Source organism: Coregonus lavaretus, assembly GCF_964263955.1.
Source record: "Coregonus lavaretus genome assembly, contig: HAP1_SCAFFOLD_5115, whole genome shotgun sequence".
Classification (NCBI taxonomy): Eukaryota; Metazoa; Chordata; class Actinopteri; order Salmoniformes; family Salmonidae; genus Coregonus; species Coregonus lavaretus.
In genome coordinates, this window is record NW_028159191.1 from 9,702 (window position 1) to 36,867 (window position 27,166).

Genomic DNA, 27,166 nt, shown 5'->3' on the forward strand with positions numbered 1-27,166 from the left:
AGCCGTCTTCATCGACCTGGCCAAGGCTTTCGACTCTGTCAACCACCGCATTCTTATTGGCAGACTAAATAGCCTTGGTTTCTAAAAATGACTGCCTCGCCTGGTTCACCAAGTACTTCTCAGATAGAGTTCAGTGTGTCAAATCGGAGGGCCTGTTGTCTGGACCTATGGCAGTCTCTATGGGGGTGCCACAGGGTTAAATTCTTGGGCCGACACTTTTCTCCGTGTATATCAATGATGTCGCTCTTGCTGCTGGTGACTCTCAGATCCACCTCTACGCAGACGACACCATTTTGTATACATCTGGCCCTTCATTGGACACTGTGTTAACAAACCTCCAAACGAGCTTTAATGCCATACAACACTCCTTCAGTAGCCTTCAACTGCTCTTAAACACTAGTAAAACTAAATGCATGCTTTTCAATCGAACGCTGCTGGCACCCGCCCACCCGACTAGAATCACCACTCTCGACGGGTCTGACCTAGAGTATGTGGACAACTACAAATACCTAGGTGTCTGGTTAGACTGTAAACTCTCCTTCCAGACTCACATTAAGAATCTCCAATCCAAAGTTAAATCTAGAATCGGCTTCCTATTTCGCAACAAAGCCTCCTTCACTCATGCTGCCAAACATGCCCTCGTAAAACTGACTATCCTACCGATCCTTGACTTCGGCGATGTCATTTACAAAATAGCCTCCAACACTCTACTCAGCAAATTGGATGTAGTCTATCACAGTGCCATCCGTTTTGTCTCCAAAGCCCCATACACTACCCACCACTGTGACTTGTACGCTCTTGTTGGCTGGTCCTCACTACATGTTCGTCGTCAAACCCACTGGCTCCAGGTCATCTATAAATCACTGCTAGGCAAATCCCTGCCTTATCTTAGCTCATTGGTCACCATAGCAGCACCCACCCGTAGTCTGCGCTCCAGAAGGTATATCTCACTGGTCATTCCCAAAGCCAACACCTCCTTTGGCCGCCATTCCTTCCAGTTCTCTGCTGCCAATGACTGGAACGAATTGCAAAAATCTCTGAAGCTGGAGACTCTTATCTCCCTCACTAACTTTAAGCATCAGTTGTCAGAGCACCTTACCGATCACTTCACCTGTACACAGCCCATCTGAAATTAGCCCACCCAACTACCTCATCCCTATATTGTTATTTATTTTGCTCTTTTGCACCCCAGTATCTCTATTTGCACATAATCTCTTGCACATCTAGCATTCCAGTGTTAATACTAATTGTAATTATTTTGCACTATAGCCTATTTATTGCCTTACCTCCACAACTTGCTACATTTGCACACACTGTATATATATTTTCTGTTGTATTTTTGACTTTATGTTTTTTTTTTACCCCATATGTAACTCTGTGTTGTTGTTTTTATCGCACTGCTTTGCTTTATCTTGGCCAGGTCGCAGTTGTAAATGAGAACTTGTTCTCAACTGGCTTCCCTGGTTAAATAAAGGTTAAATAAATAAATAATAAATAGGAGGAGGGCAGCCTCCCTCGTCTGTGTGGAGCCCAGATAGTGGCTCAGAAACATCTCTCTTAATTGGCTGTCAGACTGAAGTTGGACTGAAGCCATTATAAGGAAAGAAGAGTCATACTTCCCATGCTTCACATTACAATGTGTGACTGGCTGGATGGATGAAGGACTCAATACTTTTGTGACACTCACACCAGCAGGGGGATTGCTTCTGGATATATGGTGTGGATTTATGGCTGTGTGAATGTGTGTGTGGCTGTGTGTATGCGTGTATGTGTATTTGGCTGTGTGTGTGTGTGTGTGGCTGTGTGTGTGTGGCTGTGTGTGTGTGTGTGTGTGTGTGTGTGGCTGTGTGTGTACATGCGTATGAATGTATGTGTGTGTCCCCTACCTTTCCTCTCTGTTCTGCCCCACACACACTCGTCCTCCATGGCGCGGGGTGGGGTTGCTGCAGGACCTCTGTCGGACCTGGAAGCCAATACCACAGCTGGTGCTACAGGGGACCCACAGAGTCCAGGGGCTCCACACACCGTTCCTATGGAGACACCACAGACCACAGGGTTACACACACACACATAGAGAGAGAGGGGTGGAGAAAGACAGAACGCTTGCTATTGAGTAAATGTTTCTGCTATCGAATAAAATACACACTGTATTTCATTTATTAACTTAAACATGAACTGTAAGCTTTTAGAGTATGTGTGAGCAAAGGGCAGATGGATTGATTGACAAATACCAATGGAAAGACAGGCAGAACAATAGACAGTCAGACAGACAGTCAGACAGACAGACAGACAGACAGAACAATAGACAGTCAGACAGACAGTCAGACAGACAGACAGACAGACAGACAGACAGACAGACTGTATACCTGGAGCAGTTGGCGACCTCCACGCTGAGTCCGTGACAGGACTGACCCCCACACTGGGGTGTGGGGTTATCACAAGGCCTGGTCCGACACAGACAGGAACCAGCACTGCCCCCATCAGTCTGGCTACAGGCCCCCCAGCCTGACCACTGCCCAAACCCTCCATCCACTGTCACTTTACGCACCTGGGGAGATCACAGGGAGAAAATACTTCAAACTAGGGTGGAGGTCAACAGAAAGGAATGATGGCTATAGGGACAGAGAGAATGAGAGAGATGGAAATCTGATGCACCATGGGTAATACACAGTGAAGGAGTTGGAATAGGGGGAGGAGGTTGGGGAGGATGGCGGGAACAGATAGGGAGAGAGATAAATGTGCACCATCAGGGACGATGACTAAAACTGGTATTCATGTGTAATCACTAGAGATATGGAGATATGGATCTATGGAGATATAGAGATATGGAGATATGGAGATATAGAGATATGGAGATATGGATATATAGAGATATGGAGATATGGAGATATAGAGATATGTAGATATAGAGATATAGAGAGATAGAGATATGTAGATATGTAGATATAGAGATATGTAGATATGTATATATAGAGATATGGAGATATGGAGATATAGAGATATGGAGATATAGAGATATAGAGAGATAGATATATGTAGATATAGAGATATGTAGATATGTAGATATAGAGATATGGAGATATGGATATATAGAGATATGGAGATATGGAGATATAGAGATATGTAGATATAGAGATATAGAGATATGGACACCATGAGATGTATCCAAAGGAGGAGATATATAAATAAAAAGATAGTATGATTTTTTAAATTATAATTCACAAGGGACAAAACACATAGTTCAGCTGAGTAAAACATAAGGGAAATGAATGATGAGAGAAAAAAAACGCTCTTATCCAGAGCGACTTACAGTTAGTGAGTGGATACATTTTGAACTGAAACTGAACTGAACTGAAATAAAATCTGCCCTTCTATTATTGGTAATTGAACCCAGTCGACAGTCTAAATTGGAAGACCTTACTATGAGAGAAACACATTCTCATGAATGGAGAGAGATGATGCAGAGATGGAGAGAGAGCACAGAGAGAGAGAGAGAGAACAGAGGAAGCGAGAGAAAGAGAAAGCGAGAGAGAGAGAGCGAGAGCGAGAGGGAGCAGAGAGAGATCAGAGAGGAAGCAACAGAGAAAGAGAGAGAGAGAAGAAGAGAGAGAGAGAGAAAGAGAGAGAGAGAGAGAGGAAGAGAACGAAAGAAAGAGAGAGGGGGAGCAGAGAAAGAGACCAGAGAGAGGAAGAGAGAGAGAGGGGAGGGAGAGAAAGGGAGAGAGCTATATTGCATCTCTTTTAGCTAAGACGGATAAAGAATAGATGCTAAGGAGATGAAAAGCTATAATATATGCTAATGAGATGAAAGGCTTGAATAGATGCTAATGAGATGAAAGGCTAGAATAGATGCAAATGAGATGAAAGGCCAGAATATATGCTAATGTGATGAAATGCTAGAGTATATGCTAAGGATATAAAAAGCTAGAAGATATGCTAATGTATGAAAGGCTTGAATAGATGCTAATGGTATTAAAGGCTAGAATAGATGCTAATGAAATGAAAGGCTAGAATCAATGCTAATTATATGAAAGGCTAGAATAGAGGGATGGACAAAAGGGTGATATTTTGCTGCCGAGGCGAGGGCTAGATAAAACAATAGTTTGTGGGGGGAAGAAAATTGTTTTGTATTACATATATACGCTAGGAAACATCACAGCAAGAATAATTGATTATTTCACGGTCTCAGTGGAACTGCATCAGCAGACTTCTCTATCGTTTCTCACACATATTAGAGAAAGTGCAATTTATTCTTGGGTTTGAAATCAGTGTGCTGTAGAGGGGGAGGGAATATGATGCTTCCATTCAATTTCAGTTTCAGTTTGAAATGTTAAAAACATAAGGTGAATAGGATGCTTCCATTTCATTCCAGGTTCAGTTTTTCCATTCGTAGTTTAATTGCCTAAAAAATACATTCGGTGAACATGGTGACTAAGATTTATTTTACTTAACTTAAAACTAAAAAAATACAAACTTCTTAAAACTTTAACAAAAACTTTTTCCCTATTGTTTATTTCCACAGGGAGTCCAGTCCAGCACCAGATGGTTTTGCGAATAGGTTGGTAAAGCTGTCTCCTGTCTACCCACTCACTGAGCTACTACACATTACACCTAGGAACAGGTCCCTATCCAGATCTTAACCACAAAAATATGTCAAATATAAACTTCATCTATCCTCTAAGTTCTCTGAAAGTTCAGTTCCATGGTGAGGAAAACCACTTTAAAATCACAAAAGCCTATTAGGGTAATGTTCATACATCTCCATGCAGTAACATCACAAAAGCATCATTGACTTTGTAGTCATTTTTATCCCCAATATTCCTGTCTCTTCTCTTTTAACAGTTAAAGGGATACTTCAGGATTTTGGCAATGAGGCCCTTTATCTACTTCCCCAGAGTCAGACGAACTCGTGGCAGTGGAGGCTCCTCAAAGGAGGAAGGGGAGGACCATCCTCCTCAGTGAAATTTCATAAAAATAAAAATAGTGAAACATTAAGAAAGTTATCCTTTTTAGATAAAACTATGCTAAATATATTCATATGTCACCAAATAATTGATTAAAATACACTGTTTTGCAGTAACTTCAACAGCACTGTCTGGGGTAGCACCATGGTGTAGCCGGGGGACATCTAGCTTCCATCCTCCTCTGGCTACATTGACTTCAATACAAAACATAGGAGGCTCGTAGGCCTCACCCCCTTCCATAGACATACATGGTAATTGTGACCACTTCCGGAGGACGTCCTCCAATCAAAGCTTTTGCAGTATGAACTGACATGCTGTCCATACAATCAGAGAATTAGGATCAGAGAATGAACCTAGTGTGTTGCCAGGGTAGATTTTCCCCTGTGCCTATGTATTATTGGATATCTGTTACAGTGTATTTGCCAGGGATGAGAGTTTCCCCTGTGCCTGTTTTGTTGATCGCTATTTGAGCGCATTTGTGTGTCTACGAAGGAATAAACTCTGTATTCGGTGATATCCTCCTGCGCCTGACTCCTTTCCATCACACTCATCACAGTATGGGATGAAAACAATACTATTTTTCAGTCTGATCAACTGTAGGCTACTTATAATAGCAGACGCATACAGCCTATGTGCGCTGTCCATCTGGTCAGGGTAACTAATTGGTAACGGTTTGTATTTATAGTCCATTTGTGTGTCAGGAGAAAATGTGAATGTGATGGCTAGGCTGCCAATACGTTTTCAATCCAAAACGATTAACTGGAATTAATCAATCAACATAATAGTGATGACAGATGTGAGTATATTTTTTATGAGGGCTACAGTTGCATAGGCCTGCATGATGCAAACATGCATAAAGCAAGCTCAGCCCTGTGAGTTCTATTATCTATCAGTTGTTGTCTATGTGTCTGGGTAGAGGAAATACCCCTCCTAATCTCGTCTAAATATAATTCATATGAACAAATATAAGGTTGATGCAGTTTGACAGGGTTTTTTAAAACCTTGTGACCTGATTAGGAAAAACTGGTCCCATCATAGCCCTTATAAAACCTTTTTACAACTGATTAATCACTGTCATACCTTATAGGGTCAGGAGTTTTCCTAGTTAGGTTAACAGATAAGGAAAAACTCCAGGCCCCAGGGGTAAAAATTGCCCCACCGCTCTGGGACCTATGGTGCCACCAGTCTGCTTGCAGTTGTCAGTTATCGTCAGGTATGTGGATGATCTGGGCTTTATTCAGGAACGTTTCTTGGGCTACTTTGATGTGTCCAGTGGGCGAGATGCGCAGTCTGTGTTTGACTTTATGAATTTTGAGATGTCTGAATTTAACTTCATAGAGAAACTTGTTGTCCAAACCTACGATGGCGCAGCTGTAATGGAATGTATCTGCTATTTGTATTTGCAGCTAAGTCCCCTCCTGTTCCCTGATTAAGAGGTGATGACTGCTCCACTCCACTACCATTGTCAACTTTCTCCTGACATGAACTGAAGCCACGTCTCATGTGCCCGCTCATCCACTGGCACATTGAATGTTTCCTCTCCAAGCACTGTGAGTACCCCTATCAATTTTCTCTCATTACTGTATGTAGAGTCAATCACATACACAAACACAATCACATTATTACGCATCAATGGTTTTACTCCTTGCATGGACTAACTCATTCTTAGCTCTTTTGTCTAACTATGTAGTGTGTTGTGTTATTGTTTTTTGTCTTCCCAGTTAAATCCTGTCCTGCACTGAAGCCTCTGAACACCTCAACTCATGCCTCATACCCTCATTCAATCAGTGCTGTGATCCCTTCCCAAAGCTGTGCAACCCTCTCATTCCCATTCCCCATAATATTCTACTATACGTGTCTTTATTAAATGCTTTAGGTTAAAATAATTAGTCTTTGATGATTTCTGAAACACACTTTGTCGTCTCCGTGCGTACCGCGCCTATACCGTGGGTCTCCCATCCTCCTCAATTTTTCAAGTCACCAGCCTTCACTGGACGTGAATACCATTTTTATGTCTCTGCGTGCAGTTTGAAGGAAGTTGCTAACTAGCACTAGCGCAATTGGTAACTAGCATTAGCGCAACGAACGCATGTTAGCATTGGCTCACAAAACGACCTCTAACTTCCTTCGTACTGGACACAGAGACATAAAAATGGGTATCCACGAGTTCATCTGACTCTGGGGAAGTGGGGAAGTAGATAAAGGTCCTCATTGCCAAAATTCAGAAGTATCCCTTTAAGGGTATTTGGACTGCCAGTCGTCAGTGTGTTTTAATAACCATGGCTATGGAAGTCCTACAATAATAACCAAATTACTCACAGTTTGTCTGGGCAACACAGGAATCCATTGTTCTGCTGGCTGACAGGACGTTATTGTAAAAAAGAATCTGTTCTCGTTCTCAATGATTTACCTGGCTAAATAAAGGTTACATAAGCAAACATTACGTTCCCCTCTTGTCTTTGGCAGTTGTCTGACGTCGTCAAAAGGAGGGAAGCAGAGCCAGAGAACAGGCGAGGACACCTGTAATAGTGACAGTGTTTTACACTGTTTTTTAGCTGACTATGATGTCATCAGACGGAGACAGCCAGTGCTCTCTGACCAGTAGAGAGTACTACTTAGGTCTGACGGTGAAAAAGACTGTATGAGTAATGCTTTGGTGTGTGTGCATGTTTGTGAGTGTGCGTGTGAGTGCGTGTGTGTGTGTGAGTGTGTGTGTAGGTGTTTGCCAACAGATACTGTTGGCTGTCTACTAGTACCATATAACCTGTTGAACATGAAACCACATACAAGACTAGGGCAGCAATACAGTCTGTCAGACACACAACAATTACCCTTTCATTTAGTGGTGACGAAGTGAAATCAATCCCCCCAATTGGGAGGGGGAAGAATGAATGGGCGGACTGCTGAGAATGAGGTAATGATCACGAAGACAGTGGAGATTGATTGAGTAAGCACCCCTATTCATTTCAACAGGATTTGCTGGGGAGAAAATTAATTTCCCAGAGGGTGACTGTGTGTGTGTGTGTGTGTGTGTGTGTGGTACAGTGCATTCTGGGTACTCACAGGGCATTGTGTGATGCTCTGTTCCCATTGGCTCATGCTGACGCTCTCCTCCAGGGTGGTACACTTCCTTAACACAAAGTCCCAGCCGCAGTAGGGGTCCCTCGCCCCCACACACCCCCTGACAGAGTGGAGAGAGAATAGTGATTGGTTGATTGATTAATATATTCATTAATGAGAGAGAAGGATAGAGAAGGAGAGAGGAGGAGAGAGGAGGACAGAGAAGGAGAGAGGAGGAGAGAGGAGGACAGAGGAGGAGAGAGAAGGAGAGAGAAGGATAGAGGAGGAGAGAGAAGGAGAGAGGAGGACATAATAATAATATGCCATTTAGCAGACGCTTTTATCCAAAGCAACATACAGTCATGTGTGCATACATTTTTACGTATGGGTGGTCCCGGGGATCGAACCCACTACCCTGGTGTTACAAGCGCCATGCTCTACCAATTGAGCTACAGAGGACCACAGATGGAGAGAGAAGGAGAAAGATGGAGAGAGGAGGAGAGAGATGGAGAGAGGAGGAGAGAGGTGGAGAGAGAAGGACATAATAATAATATGCCATTTAGCAGACGCTTTTATCCAAAGCAACTTACAGTCATGTGTGCATACATTTTTACGTATGGGTGGTCCCGGGGATCGAACCCACTACCCTGGCGTTACACGCGCCATGCTCTACCAATTGAGCTACAGAGGACCACAGATGGAGAGAGAAGGAGAGAGATGGAGAGAGGAGGAGAGAGGAGGAGAGAGAAGGAGATAGATGGAGAGAGGAGGAGAGAGAAGGAGAGAGATGGAGAGAGGAGGAGAGAAGGAGAGAGAAGGAGAGAGGTGGAGAGAGGAGGAGAGAGAAGGAGAGAGATGGAGAGAGAAGGAGAGAGAAGGAGAGAGGTGGAGAGAGGAGGAGAGAGGAGGAGAGAGAAGGAGAGAGAAGGAGTGGGGTGGAGAGAGGAGGAGAGAGAAGGAGAGAGATGGAGAGAGGAGGAGAGAGAAGGAGAGAGGTGGAGAGAGGAGGAGAGAGGAGGAGAGAAGGAGAGAGAAGGAGAGAGATGGAGAGAGGAGGAGAGAGAAGGAGAGAGATGGAGAGAGGAGGAGAGAGAAGGAGAGAGATGGAGAGAGGAGGAGAGAGGAGGAGAGAAGGAGAGAGAAGGAAAGAGATGGAGAGAGGAGGAGAGAGAAGAAGAGAGAAGGAGAGAGATGGAGAGAGGAGGAGAGAGAAGGAGAGAGATGGAGAGAGGAGGAGAGAGGAGGAGAGAAGGAGAGAGAAGGAGAGAGGTGGAGAGAGGAGGAGAGGAGGAGAGAGGAGGAGAGAAGGAGAGAGAAGGAGAGAGGTGGAGAGAGGAGGAGAGAGAAGGAGAGAGATGGAGAGAGATGGAGAGAGAAGGAGAGAGAAGGAGAGAGATGGAGAGAGGAGGAGAGAAGGAGAGAGAAGGAGAGATATGGAGAGAGAAGGAGAGAGAAGGAGAGAGATGGAGAGAGATGGAGAGAGGAGGAGAGAGGGAAGATATAGTACACTGTGACATAATCAGTTGTGAAAAGATTGTTCCAGAGTCATGTTCTGATCTGGAAACCTTACAGGCCAATTATTCAGACGTCTCTCTATGTTAGGCCTTGTTCAGTCAAAATGCCTGAAGCATGTATTTGAATGTCTACATATTTTCTGCTTTAAACAAACTATTTTCACAATACAGATTTGGCAAGGAAGCAGCTTTTTCAGGTCTCTGTTTGGGAGATTTAGAGCACAATAAAGTACCTGATGTCTCTCTTCTGTAATGCGAATAAGAGAGCTGTGTCACGAGACACACAACATGGACTGATCTCTGAGACACAACATGGACTGATCTCTGAGACACAACATGGACTGATCTCTGAGACACAACATGGACTGATCTCTGAGACACAACATGGACTGCTCTCTGAGACACAACATAGACTGATCTCTGAGACACAACATAGAAGGATATCTGAGACACAACATAGACTGATCTCTGAGACACAACATAGACTGATCTCTGAGACACAACATGGACTGATCTCTGAGACACAACATAGAAGGATATCTGAGACACAACATAGACTGATCTCTGAGACACAACATAGACTGATCTCTGAGACACAACATAGACTGATCTCTGAGACACAACATAGACTGATCACTGAGACACAACATAGACTGATCTCTGAGACACAACATAGAAGGATATCTGAGACACAACATAGACTGATCTCTGAGACACAACATAGACTGATCTCTGACACACAACATAGACTGATCACTGAGACACCACATAGACTGATCTCTGACACACAACATAGACTGATCTCTGACACACAACATAGACTGATCTCTGACACACAACATAGACTGATCTCTGACACACAACATAGACTGATCTCTGACACACAACATAGACTGATCTATGAGACACAACATAGACTGATCTCCGAGACAGACATATAATAATAGCTGGTAATAGCCTAAGAGACTCCCAGTGCTGTGTGAGATATAATAGCAATATATTGTGTACTGTCGCACACGCACACTCACACACACACACACACACACACACACACACATACAACGTCTGTCAGAAGTGAATAAATAACAATCTATAATTTCTGATGATCTCCTACAGCCCCAGGTGTTAATATGTATCTCCTACAGCCCCAGGTGTTAATATGTATCTCCTACAGCCCCAGGTGTTAATATGTATCTCCTACAGCCCCAGGTGTTAATATGTATCTCCTACAGCCCCAGGTGTTAATATGTATCTCCTACAGCCCCAGGTGTTACCATGTATCTCCTACAGCCCCAGGTGTTAATATGTATCTCTTACAGCCCCAGGTGTTAATATGTATCTCCTACAGCCCCAGGTGTCACCATGTACAGTGGGGAGAACAAGTATTTGATACACTGCCGATTTTGCAGGTTTTCCTACTTACAAAGCATGTAGAGGTCTGTAATTTTTTATCATAGGTACACTTAAACTGTGAGAGACGGAATCTATAACAAAAATCCAGAAAATCACATTGTATGATTTTTAAGTAATTAATTTGCATTTTATTGCATGACATAAGTATGTGATACATCAGAAAAGCAGAACTTAATATTTGGAACAGAAACCTTTGTTTGCAATTACAGAGATCATACGTTTCCTGTAGGTCTTGACCAGGTTTGCACACACTGCAGCAGGGATTTTGGCCCACTCCTCCATTCAGACCTTCTCCAGATCCTTCAGGTTTCGGGGCTGTCGCTGGGCAATACGGACTTTCAGCTCCCTCCAAAGATTCTATTGGGTTCAGGTCTGGAGACTGGCTAGGCCACTCCAGGACCTTGAGATGCTTCTTACGGAGCCACTCCTTAGTTGCCCTGGCTGTGTGTTTCGGGTCGTTGTCTTGCTGGAAGACCCAGCCACAACCCATCTTCAATGCTCTTACTGAGGGAAGGAGGTTGTTGGCCAAGATCTCGCGATACATGGCCCCATCCATCCTCCCCTCAATACGGTGCAGTCGTCCTGTCCCCTTTGCAGAAAAGCATCCCCAAAGAATTATGTTTCCACCTCCATGCTTCATGGTTGGGATGGTGTTCTTGGGGTTGTACTCATCCTTCTTCTTCCTTCAACCACGGCGAGTGGAGTTTAGACCAAAAAGCTCTATTTTTGTCTCATCAGACCACATGACCTTCTCCCATTCCTCCTCTGGATCATCCAGATGGTCAATGGCAAACTTCAGACGGGCCTGGACATGCGCTGGCTTGAGCAGGGGGACCTTGCGTGCGCTGCAGGATTTTAATCCATGACGGCGTAGTGTGTTACTAATGGTTTTCTTTGAGACTGTGGTCCCAGCTCTCTTCAGGTCATTGACCAGGTTCTGCCGTGTAGTTCTGGGCTGATCCCTCACCTTCCTCATGATCATTGATGCCCCACGAGGTGAGTTCTTGCATGGAGCCCCAGACCGAGGGTGATTAACCGTCATCTTGAACTTCTTCCATTTTCTAATAATTGCGCCAACAGTTGTTGCCTTCTCACCAAGCTGCTTGCCTATTATCCTGTAGCCCATCCCAGCCTTGTGCAGGTCTACAATTTTATCCCTGATGTCCTTACACAGCTCTCTGGTCTTGGCCATTGTGGAGAGGTTGGAGTCTGTTTGATTGAGTGTGTGGACAGATGTCTTTTATACAGGTAACGAGTTCAAACAGGTGCAGTTAATGCAGGTAATGAGTGGAGAACAGGAGGGCTTCTTAAAGAAAAACTAACAGGTCTGTGAGAGCCGGAATTCTTATTGGTTGGTAGGTGATCAAATACTTATGTCATGCAATAAAATGCAAATTAATTACTTAAAAATCATACAATGTGATTTTCTGGATTTTTTTTGTTTCCATCTCTCACAGTTGAAGTGTACCTATGATAAAAATTACAGACCTCTACATGCTTTGTAAGTAGGAAAACCTGCAAAATCGGCAGTGTATCAAATACTTGTTCTCCCCACTGTATCTTCTACAGCCCCAGGTGTTACCATGTATCTCCTACAGCCCCAGGTGTCACCATGTATCTCCTACAGCCCCAGGTGTTACCATGTATCTCCTACAGCCCCAGGTGTTAATATGTATCTCCTACAGCCCCAGGTGTTAATATGTATCTCCTACAGCCCCAGGTGTTACCATGTATCTCCTACAGCCCCAGGTGTTACCATGTATCTCCTACAGCCCCAGGTGTCACCATGTATCTCCTACAGCCCCAGGTGTTAATATGTATCTCCTACAGCCCCAGGTGTTACCATGTATCTCCTACAGCCCCAGGTGTTATCATGTATCTCCTACAGCCCCAGGTGTCACCATGTATCTCCTATAGTCCCAGGTGTTAATATGTATCTCCTATAGCCCCAGGTGTTAATATGTATCTCCTATAGTCCCAGGTGTTAATATGTATCTCCTACAGCCCCAGGTGTTAATATGTATCTCCTATAGTCCCAGGTGTTAATATGTATCTCCTATAGTCCCAGGTGTTAATATGTATATCCTATGCCCCAGGTGTTACCATGTAACTCCTACAGCCCCAGGTGTTAATATGTACCATGTAAAAGACAGTACTGCGCAGCCGTCTTCAGCCACCCAACTACCTCATCCCCATATTGTTATTTATTTTGCTAATTTGCACCCCAGTATCTCTATTTGCACATCATCTTTTGCACATCTATCATTCCAGTATTATACAAAATTGTAACTATTTTGCACTATGGCCTATTTATTGCCTTACCTCCATAACTTACTACATTCGCACACACTGTATATATATTTTCTGTTGTATTTTTGACTTGTAACTCTGTGTTGTTGTTTTTATCGCACTGCTTTGCTTTATCTTGGCCAGGTCGCAGTTGTAAATGAGAACTTGTTCTCAACTGGCTTACCTGGTTAAATAAAGGTGAAATATTTTTTTTAAATCTCCTACAGCCCCAGGTGTTACCATGTATCTCCTACAGCCCCAGGTGTTAATATGTATCTCCTACAGCCCCAGGTGTTAATATGTATCTCCTACAGCCCCAGGTGTTAATATGTATCTCCTATAGTCCCAGATGTTACCATGTATCTCCTATTGCCCCAGGTGTCTCCATGTATCTCCTATTGCCCCAGGTGTTACCATGTATCTCCTATAGTCCCAGGTGTTAATATGTATCTCCTATAGTCCCAGGTGTTACCATGTATCTCCTATTGTCCCAGGTGTTACTATGTATCTCCTACAGCCCCAGGTGTTAATATTAATCTCCTATAGTCCCAGGTGTTACCATGTATCTCCTATTGCCCCAGGTGTCTCCATGTATCTCCTATTGCCCCAGGTGTTACCATGTATCTCCTATTGCCCCAGGTGTTACCATGTATCTCCTATAGTCCCAGGTGTTAATATGTATCTCCTACAGCCCCAGGTGTTAATATGTATCTCCTACAGCCCCAGGTGTTACCATGTATCTCCTACAGCCCCAGGTGTTACCATATATCTCCTATAGGCCCAGGTGTTACTATGAACAAGTTCCACAGACATGTGACTAACAGAAATTGAATAATGTGTCCCTGAACAAAGGGGGGTTCAAAATCAAAAGTAACAGTCAGTGTCTAGTGTGGCCACCAGCTGCATTAAGTACTGCAGTGCATCTCCTCATCATGGACGGCACCATATTTGCCAGTCCTTGCTGTGAGATGTTACCCCACTCTTCCACCAAGGCACCTGCAAGTTCCCGGACATTTCTGGGGGGAATGGCCCTAGCCCTCACCCTCCGATCCAACAGGTCCCAGACGTGCTCAATGGGATTGAGATCCAGGCTCTTCGCTGGCCATGGCAGAACACTGACATTCCTGTCTTGCAGGAAATCACACACAGAACGAGCAGTATGGCTGGTGACATTGTCATGCTGGAGGGTCATGTCAGGATGAGCCTGCAGGAAGGGTACCACATGAGGGAGGAGGAGGTCTTCCCTGTAACGCACAGCGTTGAGATTGCCTGCAATGACAACAAGCTCAGTCCGATGATGCTGTGACACACCGCCCCAGACCATGACGGACCCTCCACCTCCAAATCGATCCCGCTCCAGAGTACAGGCCTCGGTGTAACGCTCATTCCTTCAACGATAAATGCGAATCTGACCATCACCCCTGGTGAGACAAAACCACGACTCGTCAGTGAAGAGCACTTTTTGCCAGTCCTGTCTGGTCCAGCGATGGTGGGTTTGTGCCCATAGGCGACGTTGTTGCCGGTGATGTCTGGTGAGGACCTGCCTTACAACAGGCCTACAAGCCCTCAGTCCAGCCTCTCTCAGCCTATTGCGGAGAGTCTGAGCACTGATGGAGGGATTGTGCGTTCCTGGTGTAACTCGGGCAGTTGTACCTGTCCCACAGGTGTGATGTTCGGATGTACCGATCCTGTGCAGGTGTTGTTACACGTGGTCTGCCACTGCGAGGACGATCAGCTGTCTGTCCTGTCTCCCTATAGTGCTGTCTTAGGCTTCTCACAGTATGGACATTGCAATTTATTGCCCTGGCCACATCTGCAGTCCTCATGCCTCCTTGCAGCATGCCTAAGGCATGTTCACGCAGATGAGCAGGGACCCTGGGCATCTTTCTTTTGGTGTTTTTCAGAGTCAGTAGAAAGGCCTCTTTAGTGTCCTAAGTTTCCATAACTGTGACCTTAATTGCCTACCGTCTGTAAACTGTTAGTGTCTTAACGGCCGTTCCACAGGTGCATGTTCATTAATTGTTTATGGTTCATTGAACAAGCATGGGAAACAGTGTTTAAACCCTTTACAGTGAAGATCTGTGAAGTTATTTGGATTTTTACTAATTATCTTTGAAAGACAGGGTCCTGAAAAGGGGACGTTTCTTTTTTGTTGTTGCTGAGTTTAGGCAATAGGATGCCATTTGGGACGCAGCCTGTCTCTGTGAGTCATGGGTCTACTGTTCTCCCTGGCAGCGTGTTCATATCCAGGTCTGCGCTCTGAACGATATGGTGTCTCTCTGTCAGAAATTCAATACGTCCCACTACAACAGACACAGCAGCTGAGGGGACAAGAAGGTAGAACTACCCTTTATATTACATTGGCATTATGCCAGGTCCACTATATAAATGAAGTAATTAGCTTGTAACTACTCTGTAACTACATACAGTTGAGGAGGAGTGGTGTATGTGTGTTGGTGTGTGGTTGGGTCTTGCCTGAGACCTGAAGCTAACACGGTTCTTCGTCAGGAGTAGTGTATGTGTGTTGGTGTGTGGTTGGGTCTTGCCTGAGACCTGAAGCTAACACGGTTCTTCGTCAGGAGTAGTGTATGTGTGTTGGTGTGTGGTTGGGTCTTGCCTGAGACCTGAAGCTAACACGGTTCTGCGTCAGGAGTAGTGTATGTGTGTTGGTGTGTGGTTGGGTCTTGCCTGAGACCTGAAGCTAACACGGTTCTGCGTCAGGAGTAGTGTATGTGTGTTGGTGTGTGGTTGGGTCTTGCCTGAGACCTGAAGCTAACACGGTTCTGCGTCAGGAGTAGTGTATGTGTGTTGGTGTGTGGTTGGGTCTTGCCTGAGACCTGAAGCTAACACGGTTCTGCGTCGCCTGGGCGACACAGGTTTGATACCCAGTAGGTTGTGTGTGTGTTTGTTTGTGTGTGTGTGTGTGTGTGTGTGTTTGCTACTCACTCTCTGGTCTTGTGAAAGTTGCATCTCATCAGTGGTATCTTGATGACCTGGTCCCTGACCCCGACATACAGCTCACTGGTGCTGTGCAGGATCAGGAGGCTTCTGATTGGCTGTCTCCTCCTGGGCGGAAACAACTCAATTTCATCCAATAGACAGCTGCCCATGGACTGGTTCAGAGGAGACAGGACCTTACGGATGGTGCCATAGTCTGGAGGGAGAGGAGCGAGAGTGAGAAAGTTTCGTCATCAGAGAGGAAGAGGAGGAAGAGGAGGATGAGGTGAAGGAGGTAGACAAAAAAGAGCGATAATATGGATGAATATGGAATAAATAAAGTATTCTTTAGGGAGTGGGTGAGGGAGAGGAAGAGTCACCATTGACACCATCTTTGTCAAAGTTACAACATCCCCCAATGAACTTACAGTATCTTACTCTCTCTGGAAACGTATCTGAACTGGAGTGTTTTTAGACATGCTAAATTCTGCCGTCATAGGAAGTCTTGATTTACAGATGATCTCAGCATTCCCATACTGTAATGGAGACTATCTGTGTCATGCAGAGTATCTCCCTTCAATTCAATGTATTCCAGGCCAGGATAGGAAAATCCCATGTGATTGCCAGGATATGAAAATCCCATGTGAGTGCCAGGATAGGAAAATACCATGTGATTGCGTAAAATACAGAATTTGGAGGCAACTCAAGAAAAACATAGTCAATTATACACATATTCCCTGTGGGGAAGGGAACATAATTAGATCTAAACATAGAACAGCAAGAAAGTTGAATTCTTAATCCCAAACACACAGCTTCATGGTGTACAGGCCGGCCTGAAGTAGAGTTTTTCACAGATGCAGCAATGGATGTTTTATAGATCTGGAGGGAAACTGATATCTGAGATACTCAGAAATGTATAAGACTCGACTTGACTAAAAGCTACAGGCAAAGAAATGTGGGCAATACCTTGGGTCCACATGCTACAACAATGTTTTGTGTTCCTGGATAGATCCTGGCTAGTTCCTGGCTAAAACCCGTTTGTTTGTTTGTTTTATTCACACAATAATTAAAGAGGTTCACAATGCCAAAACACTGTACTACACTCAACCTGATCTCACAGTGACCAGGCTGAATACACTACCTAGTCGTTTGACCTTCTAGTAAAACTACCAGAGAATGGCCCCAATCAGTGCAGTGCACTACAGCACTAATAGCTGATTAGCTATGTGTGCTAGCCGTCGCTAATGGACCTGGCACTGGTTCAGATGTTTTCATTAGCGTCTGGTTAGCATCCAAAAACTCTTCTCCTTTGTGAACTGACCACTCTCATTCTAAAGCCACATTGATCACACACACACACACACACACACACATTCACGCATAAACACAAATCCACACACACACACACACACACTCACTTACACACACACACACAAACACAATGGGAGCAATGTTTTTTAAACAGGCCAGACAGACAGAAAATCCCCAAGGCTAGTGATGCAGAACAGGTGGAGGGGGGATCCAGAAATAACAAAGATACAGAATGAGACAGAGCATGGCAGTATGAGACAGAGCATGGCAGTATGAGACAGAGCATGGCATTATGAGACAGAGCATGGCAGTATGAGACAGAGCATGGCAGTATAAGACAGAGCATGGCAGTATGAGACAGAGCATGGCAGTATGAGACAGAGCATTACAGTATGAGACAGAGCATGGCATTATGAGACAGAGCATGGCAGTATAAGACAGAGCATGGCTGTATGAGACAGAGCATGGCAGTATGAGACAGAGCATGGCAGTATGAGACAGAGCATGGCAGTATGAGACAGAGCATGGCAGTATGAGACAGAGCATGGCAGTATGAGACAGAGCATGGCAGTATGAGACAGAGCATGGCTGTATGAGACAGAGCATGGCAGTATGAGTCATAACATGGCAGTATGAGACAGAGCATGACAGTATGAGACAGAGCATGGCAGTATGAGACAGAGCATGGCAGTATGAGACAGAGCATGGCAGTATGAGACAGAGCATGGCTGTATGAGACAGAGCATGAGCGTATGAGACAGAGCATGGCAGTATGAGACAGCATGGGCAGATTGAGACAGAGCATGGCAGTATGAGATGTAGCATGGCAGTATGAGACAGAGAATGGCAGTATGAGACAGAGCATGGCAGTATGAGACAGAGCATGACAGTATGAGACAGAGCATGGCAGTATGAGACAGAGCATGGCAGTATGAGATGTAGCATGGCAGTATGAGACAGAGCATGGCAGTATGAGACAGCATGGGCATTTTGAGACAGAGCATGGCAGTATGAGATGTAGCATGGCAGTATGAGACAGAGCATGGCAGTATGAGACAAAGCATGGCAGTATGAGACAGAGTATGGCTGTATGAGAAAGAGAATGGCAGCATGAGAAAGAGAATGGCAGTATGAGACATATCATGGCAGTATGAGACAGAGCATGGCTGTATGAGACAGAGCATGGCTGTATGAGACAGAGCATGGCTGTATGAGACAAAGCATGGTAGTATGAGACAGAGCATGGCAGTATGAGACAGAGCATGAAAGTATGAGACAGAGCATGGCTGTATGAGACAGAGCATGGCTGTATGAGACAGAGCATGGCAGTATGAGACATAGCATGGCAGTATGAGTCAGAGCATGGCAGTATGAGACAGAGCATGGCAGTATGAGACAGAGCATGACAGTATGAGACAGAGCATGGCAGTATGAGACAGTGCATGACAGTATGAGACAGAGCATGGCTGTGTGAGACAGAGCATGGCAGTATGAGACAGTGCATGACAGTATGAGACAGAGCATGGCAGTGTAAGAGGGGGTAAAGCCTTCCTGTCCTCTTTGTGGTTGATGTGTTACATACTCTACTTGTGTTTCTCATTTCCGCCATGCTTCCTCTTGACAGGGATTGAGAGGTGTTTAACATCTCTCAGTGAGGGATTGAGAGGTGTTTACCATCTCCCAGTGAGGGATTCAGTGGTGTTTACCATCTCCCAGTGAGGGATTCAGTGGTGTTTACCATCTCTCAGTGAGGGATTGAGAGGTGTTTACCATCTCTCAGTGAGGGATTGAGAGGTGTTTACCATCTCTCAGTGAGGGATTGAGAGGTGTTTACCATCTCTCAGTGAGGGATTGAGAGGTGTTTACCATCTCTCAGTGAGGGATTGAGAGGTGTTTACCATCTCTCAGTGAGGGATTGAGAGGTGTTTACCATCTCTCAGTGAGGGATTGAGAGGTGTTCACCCTCTCTCAGTGAAGGTTTGAGTGTGTGGAAAGGGATGGCATTTGTGTGAAGCTGGATGAGAGAATGCCAAGAGCATGCAAATCTGTCATCAAGGCAAAGGGTGGCTATTTGAAGAATCTAAAATCTAAAATATATTTTGATTTGTTTAACACTTTTGGTTACTACATGATTCCATATGTGTTATTCCATAGTTTTGATGTCTTCACTATTATTCTACAATGTAAAAAATAGTAAAAACAAAGAAAACCCTTGAATGAGTAGGTGTGTCCAAACTTTTGACTGGTAGTGTATGTTTGTGTGTGTGTGTGTATGTTTGTGTGTGTGTGTGTGTGTGTGTGTGTGTGTGTGTGTGTGTGTGTGTGTGTGTGTGTGTGTGTGTGTGTGTGTGTGTGTGTGTGTGTGTGTGTGTGTGTGTGTGTGTGTTTCAATCTATCTGATTCCTAGCCCTTTGACTCTGCTCATGGTAGAGTGGTGAAGGAAAGCATTAGCTGGAGCTTTGAGGAGACATCAAAGCTTTCATTCTGCTGACAATGGGATCACAATGAACCGCCATACACACCGGCACACATAAAGAGTCTTGTTTAACTAACCTTATGGGGAAACACAATTTATAACCATTTAACATTTTCCCTAACCCTAAACCTAACCCTTACCCTAAACTTAACCTTAACCCTAACCCTAATCCTTACTCCTAATCCTAACCCTAACTCCAAACCCTAACCCTAATTCTAACATTAACACTAATTCTACCTTAAACCTAAACCCCCTAGAAATAGCATTTGACCTTGTGGGGACTAACAAAATGTCCCCAGTTGGTCAAAACATTTTTTGTTTACTATTCTTGTGGGGACTTCTGGTAAACACGTTCACACACGCACACACACACACACACACACACACACACACACACACACACACACACACACGCACACACACACACACTCACACTCACACACACACACACACAAACACACACGCACACACACACACACACGCACACACACACACAACCTCCTTCTCCCTGCCTGAGAGATGATAAAGACCACACACACATACCTGTAGCCAGGTAGATGATGTGGAACAGCATGTCTTTGCCCTGCACCACATCCACAGCTACGTGGGAGAAGCGGACGTTGTCCTCCATGAAGTAAGGGACAGGCTGGACCGGCTGGACCACCTCGTTCATCAGCAGGAACTTCTGGGCATCCTGCAGGTTCCTCTCTGTCAGGTTCACATAGGAGCCGTAGTCTATGGTACCACACTGGAGACAGGGAGACATATTGATAAGGAATCATACTGTACTAATAAGGAGGCGTATTGATAAGGAGTCATATTACTAAGGAGACATATTAATAAGGAGAGATATTATAAGGATATATATTGATAAGAAGATATTAATAAGGAGACATATTGATAAGGAGGCATATTGAAAGGGAAACATATTGATAAGGAGTATTATTAATAAGGAGGCATATTGGTAAGGAGTCAAATCGATAAGGAGATATATTAATAAGGAATCATATTGATAAAGAGACATATTGATAAAGAGACATTGATAAGGAGCCATATTGATAAGGAGACATTGATAAGGAGCCATATTGATAAGGAGACATTGATAAGGAGACATTGATAAGGAGATATTGATAAGGAGCCATATTGATAAGGATAAATATTGATAAGGAGATATTGATAAGGAGACATATTGATAAGGAGCCATATTGATAAGGAGCCATATTGATAAGGAGACATATTGATAAGGAGTGGGGAACGACCAATGGGTGGGTTTCCCTGTGGGTCCTGCATTTTGTTTCACATCCATGACATCACAGCTTATCAACAATAAAGATCAAAATGACTAATAATACATTAATAATAATACATTCTTTCAACACCAGCTATTCTCTCTTGGAATTTGAAAGGATTAAACGGTCCCATTAAACGTTCTAGCTGTCTTGATCTCCTAGCAAGAAGCCATATTGATATACAGTGAGGGAAAAAAGTATTTGATCCCCTGCTGATTTTGTACGTTTGCCCACTGACAAAGAAATGATCAGTCTATAATTTTAATGGTAGGTTTATTTGAACAGTGAGAGACAGAATAACAACAACAAAAATCCAGAAAAACGCATGTCAAAAATGTTATAAATTGATTTGCATTTTAATGAGGGAAATAAGTATTTGACCCCCTCTCAATCAGAAAGATTTCTGGCTCCCAGGTGTCTTTTATACAGGTAACGAGCTGAGATTAGGAGCACACTCTTAAAGGGAGTATTACAGTATGCTGACAGGAGTCTGGGGTTGTGTGTGTGTGTGTATGTGTGTGTTTGTGTGTGTGTGTGTGTGTTTTTCTTCATGTGCAAATATGTGTGTCTATCCAGCGTAAAACTCGCTGACCAAGTTTACCTTAGGCTTTTGGTTACATGAGTAGACTCTCTTAATATGGAACATGTGTGTAGCTGGCCGGGTGTCTGTAGCTGTGTCTGTGTGTTTGTGTAGTTGTGTGTGTAGCCGTGTCTGTGTGTTTGTGTAGTTGTGTGTGTAGCCGTGTGTGTGTGTGTGCCTGTGTCTGTGTGTATCTGCCCCTCTAGCTCCCTCAACCTCCTGAGAGACTGAAATCACATTCAAACCACAGTGTAGATTAGACTGTATGTAATCTGTTTAGCCTGCCAGCCCTCCCAGTCATACACCATTCTCTGTGTCATCACTAAAGAGCGCAGAGCTTTAGCACTAGAACCGCTAAAGAGGTCATTTGGACGGCTCATAAATGTACAAAATGTATTACTCCGCCATTTTAAAAATCATGCCCCTAGAACTAGAAAAATGACAAGACAACGGGGCCACAATAAAGAGAAAACTAGAGATTATTACGCATTACAACCAAACAAAGGTATGTCAAAGTGTGTCAAGCAAGTGAAAGTTACAAAAAAAGGGATAACAGTTAAATGAAATCCAACTGATACCAATGCATGAAGACACATACAAGCAGGAGCTGACAATAGTTGACTATTTTTGTCTGCTGTCATATTGACACATATTCATTATAATGCATTATTCTTTTTGTGCTGAGTTTCACTATTTATCAAGGCCACTTGGCGATTTTATAATGATGTTTAGGCTACTGATGATTTCATCATTTGACTGTGCGTCTTAACCGTGAGTCTTGGTGATTGTTCTTTTTTTAAATGTAATTTAAATAAGCTGTTAGTGTCACAGCCAGCCGTAACTGGGAGACAATTGGCTTACAGATTAAGTGAGCGGTGTGTCAAGAAGCAGTGCGGCTTGGCAGGGTCGTGTTTCGGGGGACGCATGGCTCCGTCTCTCCCGAGTCCGTAGGGGAGTTGCAGCGATGAGACAAAAGATCGTAACTACCAATTGGATATCACGAAATTGGGGAGAAAAAGGGAGTGGAGTAAAAACTGTTAATGTTTTCCAACATATGTTTTCTGTTTCATAGTTGTAACGAAGGCACTCCACAAATAAAATGGATTGACCACCTGAATTTTTTTTTTTTTTAGTTTTTACATATAGCCTACAGTAACATAAACTAATGACTATGCTATTGTGTTATTTGAATTAAAAAATAAAGTTACTTAAGGCCTTCATAAACACAACCAAACGATTATATTTGTGATAGCATACATGAAATGTATTGATTACACTGTTAGAAAGTTGCAGTCAGAATGACTGCTCGTTAGCTTGTAGGGGGCTTCGTCAAGGCCCAGCGGTTCTAGTGTTAAATCTTCTGAGGCCTATAAACCCTGTGGAGTCAGAGAGCCTTCAGAGAATAAAGTGCCATTCACTATAGGGAGAATGCTAGAGGTAGAAGTTGCCCTTTAACAGAGATCTAGGATCAGATTACCCTCCAACCATACTAACCTTAACCATAAGGGGGACGTAATAACACCTGGTCCTGGGTCAGTGGTTATGGCAACTCATACCTGTTCCAAGAAGAGTACTGTCATAGTTTATTAGGAGCAGCAATACTCCATAGAACAGGACTGTGGTCATTTTAATGCTGTCATGGTGACGTTGTACATTTCCTGTCAGTGAGACAATTAATTAATGAGAGGAAGGAACTGTACCGGGACTCTGGGGCGCAGACACAAACACAGACGCACGTACGCACGTACGCATGCACAAACACATTAATGAATACCCACCAACGCTTATAATGAAAACCCACCAATGATCATAATGAATACTCACCAACGCTCATGATGAATACCCACCAACACTCATAATGTGGTCCTCTGTAGCTCAGCTGGTAGAGCACGGCGCTTGTAACGCTAAGGTAGTGGGTTCGATCCCCGGGACCACCCATACACAAAAAAAATGTATGCACGCATGACTGTAAGTCGCTTTGGATAAAAGCGTCTGCTAAATGGCATATTAATTTAATTAAAAAATAATGAATACCCACCAACGCTCATGATGAATGCCCACCAACGCTCATGATGAATACCCAGCAATGATCATAGTGAATACCACCAATGCTCAAAATGAATACCCACCAACGCTCATAATGAATACCCAGCAACGCTCATAATGAATACCCACCAACGCTCATAATGAATACCCACCAACGCTCATAATGAATACCCAGCAACGCTCATAATGAATACCCACCAACGCTCATAATGAATACCCACCAACGCTCATAATGAATACCCACCAACGCTCATAATGAATACCCACCAATGCTCATAATGAATACCCAGCAACGCTCATAGTGACCCCCCACCAACGCTCATAATGAATACTCACCAACACTCATAATGAATACCCACCAATGCTCATAATGAATACCCACCAACGCTCATAATGAATACCCACCAACGCTCATAATGAATACCCACCAACGCTCATAATGAATACCCACCAACGCTCATGAGTACATTCCTACAAAAGCGGAGTATGTGATGATGTTTGTGTGTGTTGGATAATTGGACAGAGTTGATGTGGTGATAAAAACTGACCTTGCATGTTACTGTGCTCTCAGAATAACCATGAGGGTGTAACAGCATGACGTCTAGAGCGGACTGTCCACGGTCAGCCATCTCATATAAGGACCTGACTCATCCATCTGTCTTGTCACAGCCAGGGTCAGCCATCTCATATAAGGACCTGACTAATCTATCTGTCTTGTCACAGCCATGGTCAGCCATCTCATATGAGGCACTGACCTGACTCATCCATCTGTCTTTTCACAGCAACAGTCGGCCATCTCATATAAGGACCTGACTCATCCATCTGTCTTGTCACAGACACGGTCGGCCATCTCATATAAGGCACTGACCTGACTCATCCATCTGTCTTGTATTACTATGGTAGCTATTGGCGTCTGGTTATTTTCAGACTGGTTTTTCCCAATCTGAACCTGAGCCGCCTGGCTTAAATCTGATAGAACAACTACCTAGCTGAACTCATGGCTTAAGACCCTGTTTAGAATATTGGGATAGGAGATTTCCCTGTGAGCTCAGTTGGCGGCCATATTGGTGGAATACTTACCTGGAAGTCAGGGTTAGGGTTGGGGTAGGTGTATACTTACCTGGAAGTCAGGGTTAGGGTTGGGGTAGGTGTATACTTACCTGGAAGTCAGGGTTAGGGTTGGGGTAGGTGTATACTTACCTGGAAGTCAGGGTTAGGGTTGTGATAGGTGTATATTTACCTGGAAGTCAGGGTTAGGGTTGGGGTAGGGTAGCCAGGCGGAGCGAGAGTTCTCCTGGTACTTGAAGGGACCACCGAACACCCGGGTGATGGCACTGAGGTTGAAGGCACACACTGCAGATGCAGCTATGCTATTCCTGTAGGGGGGAGGAGAGGGAGAGAGATAAATATATTTCAGCAATAAGGCACGAGGGGGTGTGGTATATGGCCAATATACCACGGCTAAGGGCTGTTCTTATGCACAACGCAACGCAGAGTGCCTGGATACAGCCCTTAGCCGTGGTATATTGGCCATATATCACAAACACACGAGGTGCCTTATTGCTGTTATAAACTGGTTACCAACGTAGTTAGAGCAGTAAAAATAATTGTTTTGTTATACCCGTGGTACACGGTCTGATATACCACGGCTGTCAGTCAATCAGCATTCAGGGCTCGAACCACCCAGTTATATATATATATATATATATATATATATATATATATATATATATATATATATATATATAGAGAGAGAGAGAGAGAGATATTAAGAAGCCATCTAAGCAGACACAATGCTAGCTGACTGATAATGTCCAGTCTGTGTTTTTGTCCTCTAAATATACCTCCATATCTGTCCCTACCAGTTAGTGTCTGTGGACTCAGATCCCACTGTGAGTGATGGATGGTCTAATGTGACTATAAATTTAACACAGGCCTTCAATTAAGAGGTTCTGCCTCTCTGGCTAAGTGTATAGATTGGGCCTGATGGATAGCTTTGACTTTTCAAACTGTCACTTTAACAAGAGCATGTCTCCTCTAAGAGATGATAAAACAACATGAGAGAAATTAGTCTAAAGTCAAACTGTAAAACTAAACGTGTGTGAATTGATGATAGTATAATATGACTGGTCATTATCAGCTGTACCTGAAGGATACTTCAGTGTTTTGGCCACTTCAAGGTTTATCAACCAGAATACAATAGCCATGGAGGAACCTCTAGGCAGTGGGAGGAGCTATAGGAGGACGGGATCATTGGAATGACTGGAATGGAACGTAGTGAAACACGTGGTCTCCATGTTTGATGTGTTTGGTACCGTTCCATTTATTCCATTTCAGCCATTACAATGAGCCCGTCCTCCTATAGCTCCTCCCACCAGCCGCCTCTAGAGTCTACCCTCTGGCTGGTATATCTGACCATCGCCTTGTCCTGCCCACTGTAGCTGCGTAGGTCTGCACATGCCCATGTTAGAGAGGATAAAGTGTGTGTGTGTGTGTGTCTGTCTATCTGTGTGTGTGTCTGTCTGTCTGTCTGTGTGTCTGTGTGTCTGTCTGTCTGTGTGTGTCTGTATGTGTGTGTCTGTGTGTCTGTGTGTGTGTGTGTGTGTGTGTCTGTGTGTGTGTGTCACTGTGTGTGTGTCACTGTGTATGTCTCTGGGTGTCTCTGTTTGTCTCTGTGTTTCTGTGTGTCTCTCTGTGTCTCTGTGTGTCTCTACGTGTCTCTGTGTGTCTCTGTGTGTGTCTCTGCGTGTCTCTGTGTGTGTCTCTGCGTGTCTCTGTGTGTGTCTCTGCGTGTCTCTGTGTGTGTCTCTGCGTGTCTCTGTGTGTGTCTCCACGTGTCTCTGCGTGTGTCTCCGCGTGTCTCTGCGTGTGTCTCTGCGTGTCTCTGTGTGTGTCTCTGCGTGTCTCTGTGTGTGCTCCGCATGTCTCTATGTGTGTCTCTGTGTGTGTCTCCGCGTGTCTCTGTGTGTCTCTGCGTGTATAGAATGTATTTCTTACTTACACATTAGTAGTGAAGATCCCATAGAGCAGTTCCAACTCTGGCAGGTAGAACGTCCCCTGTAGTTCATTATAGTTGAACGGTATCTCTCCCGGTCGAGAGCAGTTCAACCGTGCCTTCATGAACGTGGTCCAGGTGTCCTCCAATAGGAAGCGTCCTCCAATGTCGTTCTTACAGACCCGGGCAGCGCGCGAGAACACAGTCCGACCGCAGTCGTGTTCCACCGCGTTCTCCCGAAAGAAGAAGTAGGTGAAGTTCCCGATATCGTAGGAGGAGATGAAGTTAGGCT

General features: G+C 44.2%; 1 protein-coding gene across 1 annotated transcript; it reads right to left on the reverse strand.

The window, feature by feature from the left end:
* Window positions 1–1,882: 1,882 nt before the first annotated feature.
* Window positions 1,883–27,166, reverse strand: LOC311123190 (semaphorin-5A-like; the record flags this gene model as incomplete). Its single annotated transcript, XM_084197451.1, has 7 exons — window positions 1,883–2,030; window positions 2,367–2,548; window positions 8,028–8,145; window positions 16,187–16,394; window positions 20,508–20,712; window positions 25,120–25,255; window positions 26,881–27,166. Coding segments are annotated over 7 exons (1,283 nt in total), but the record flags the coding sequence as incomplete, so codon positions are not given.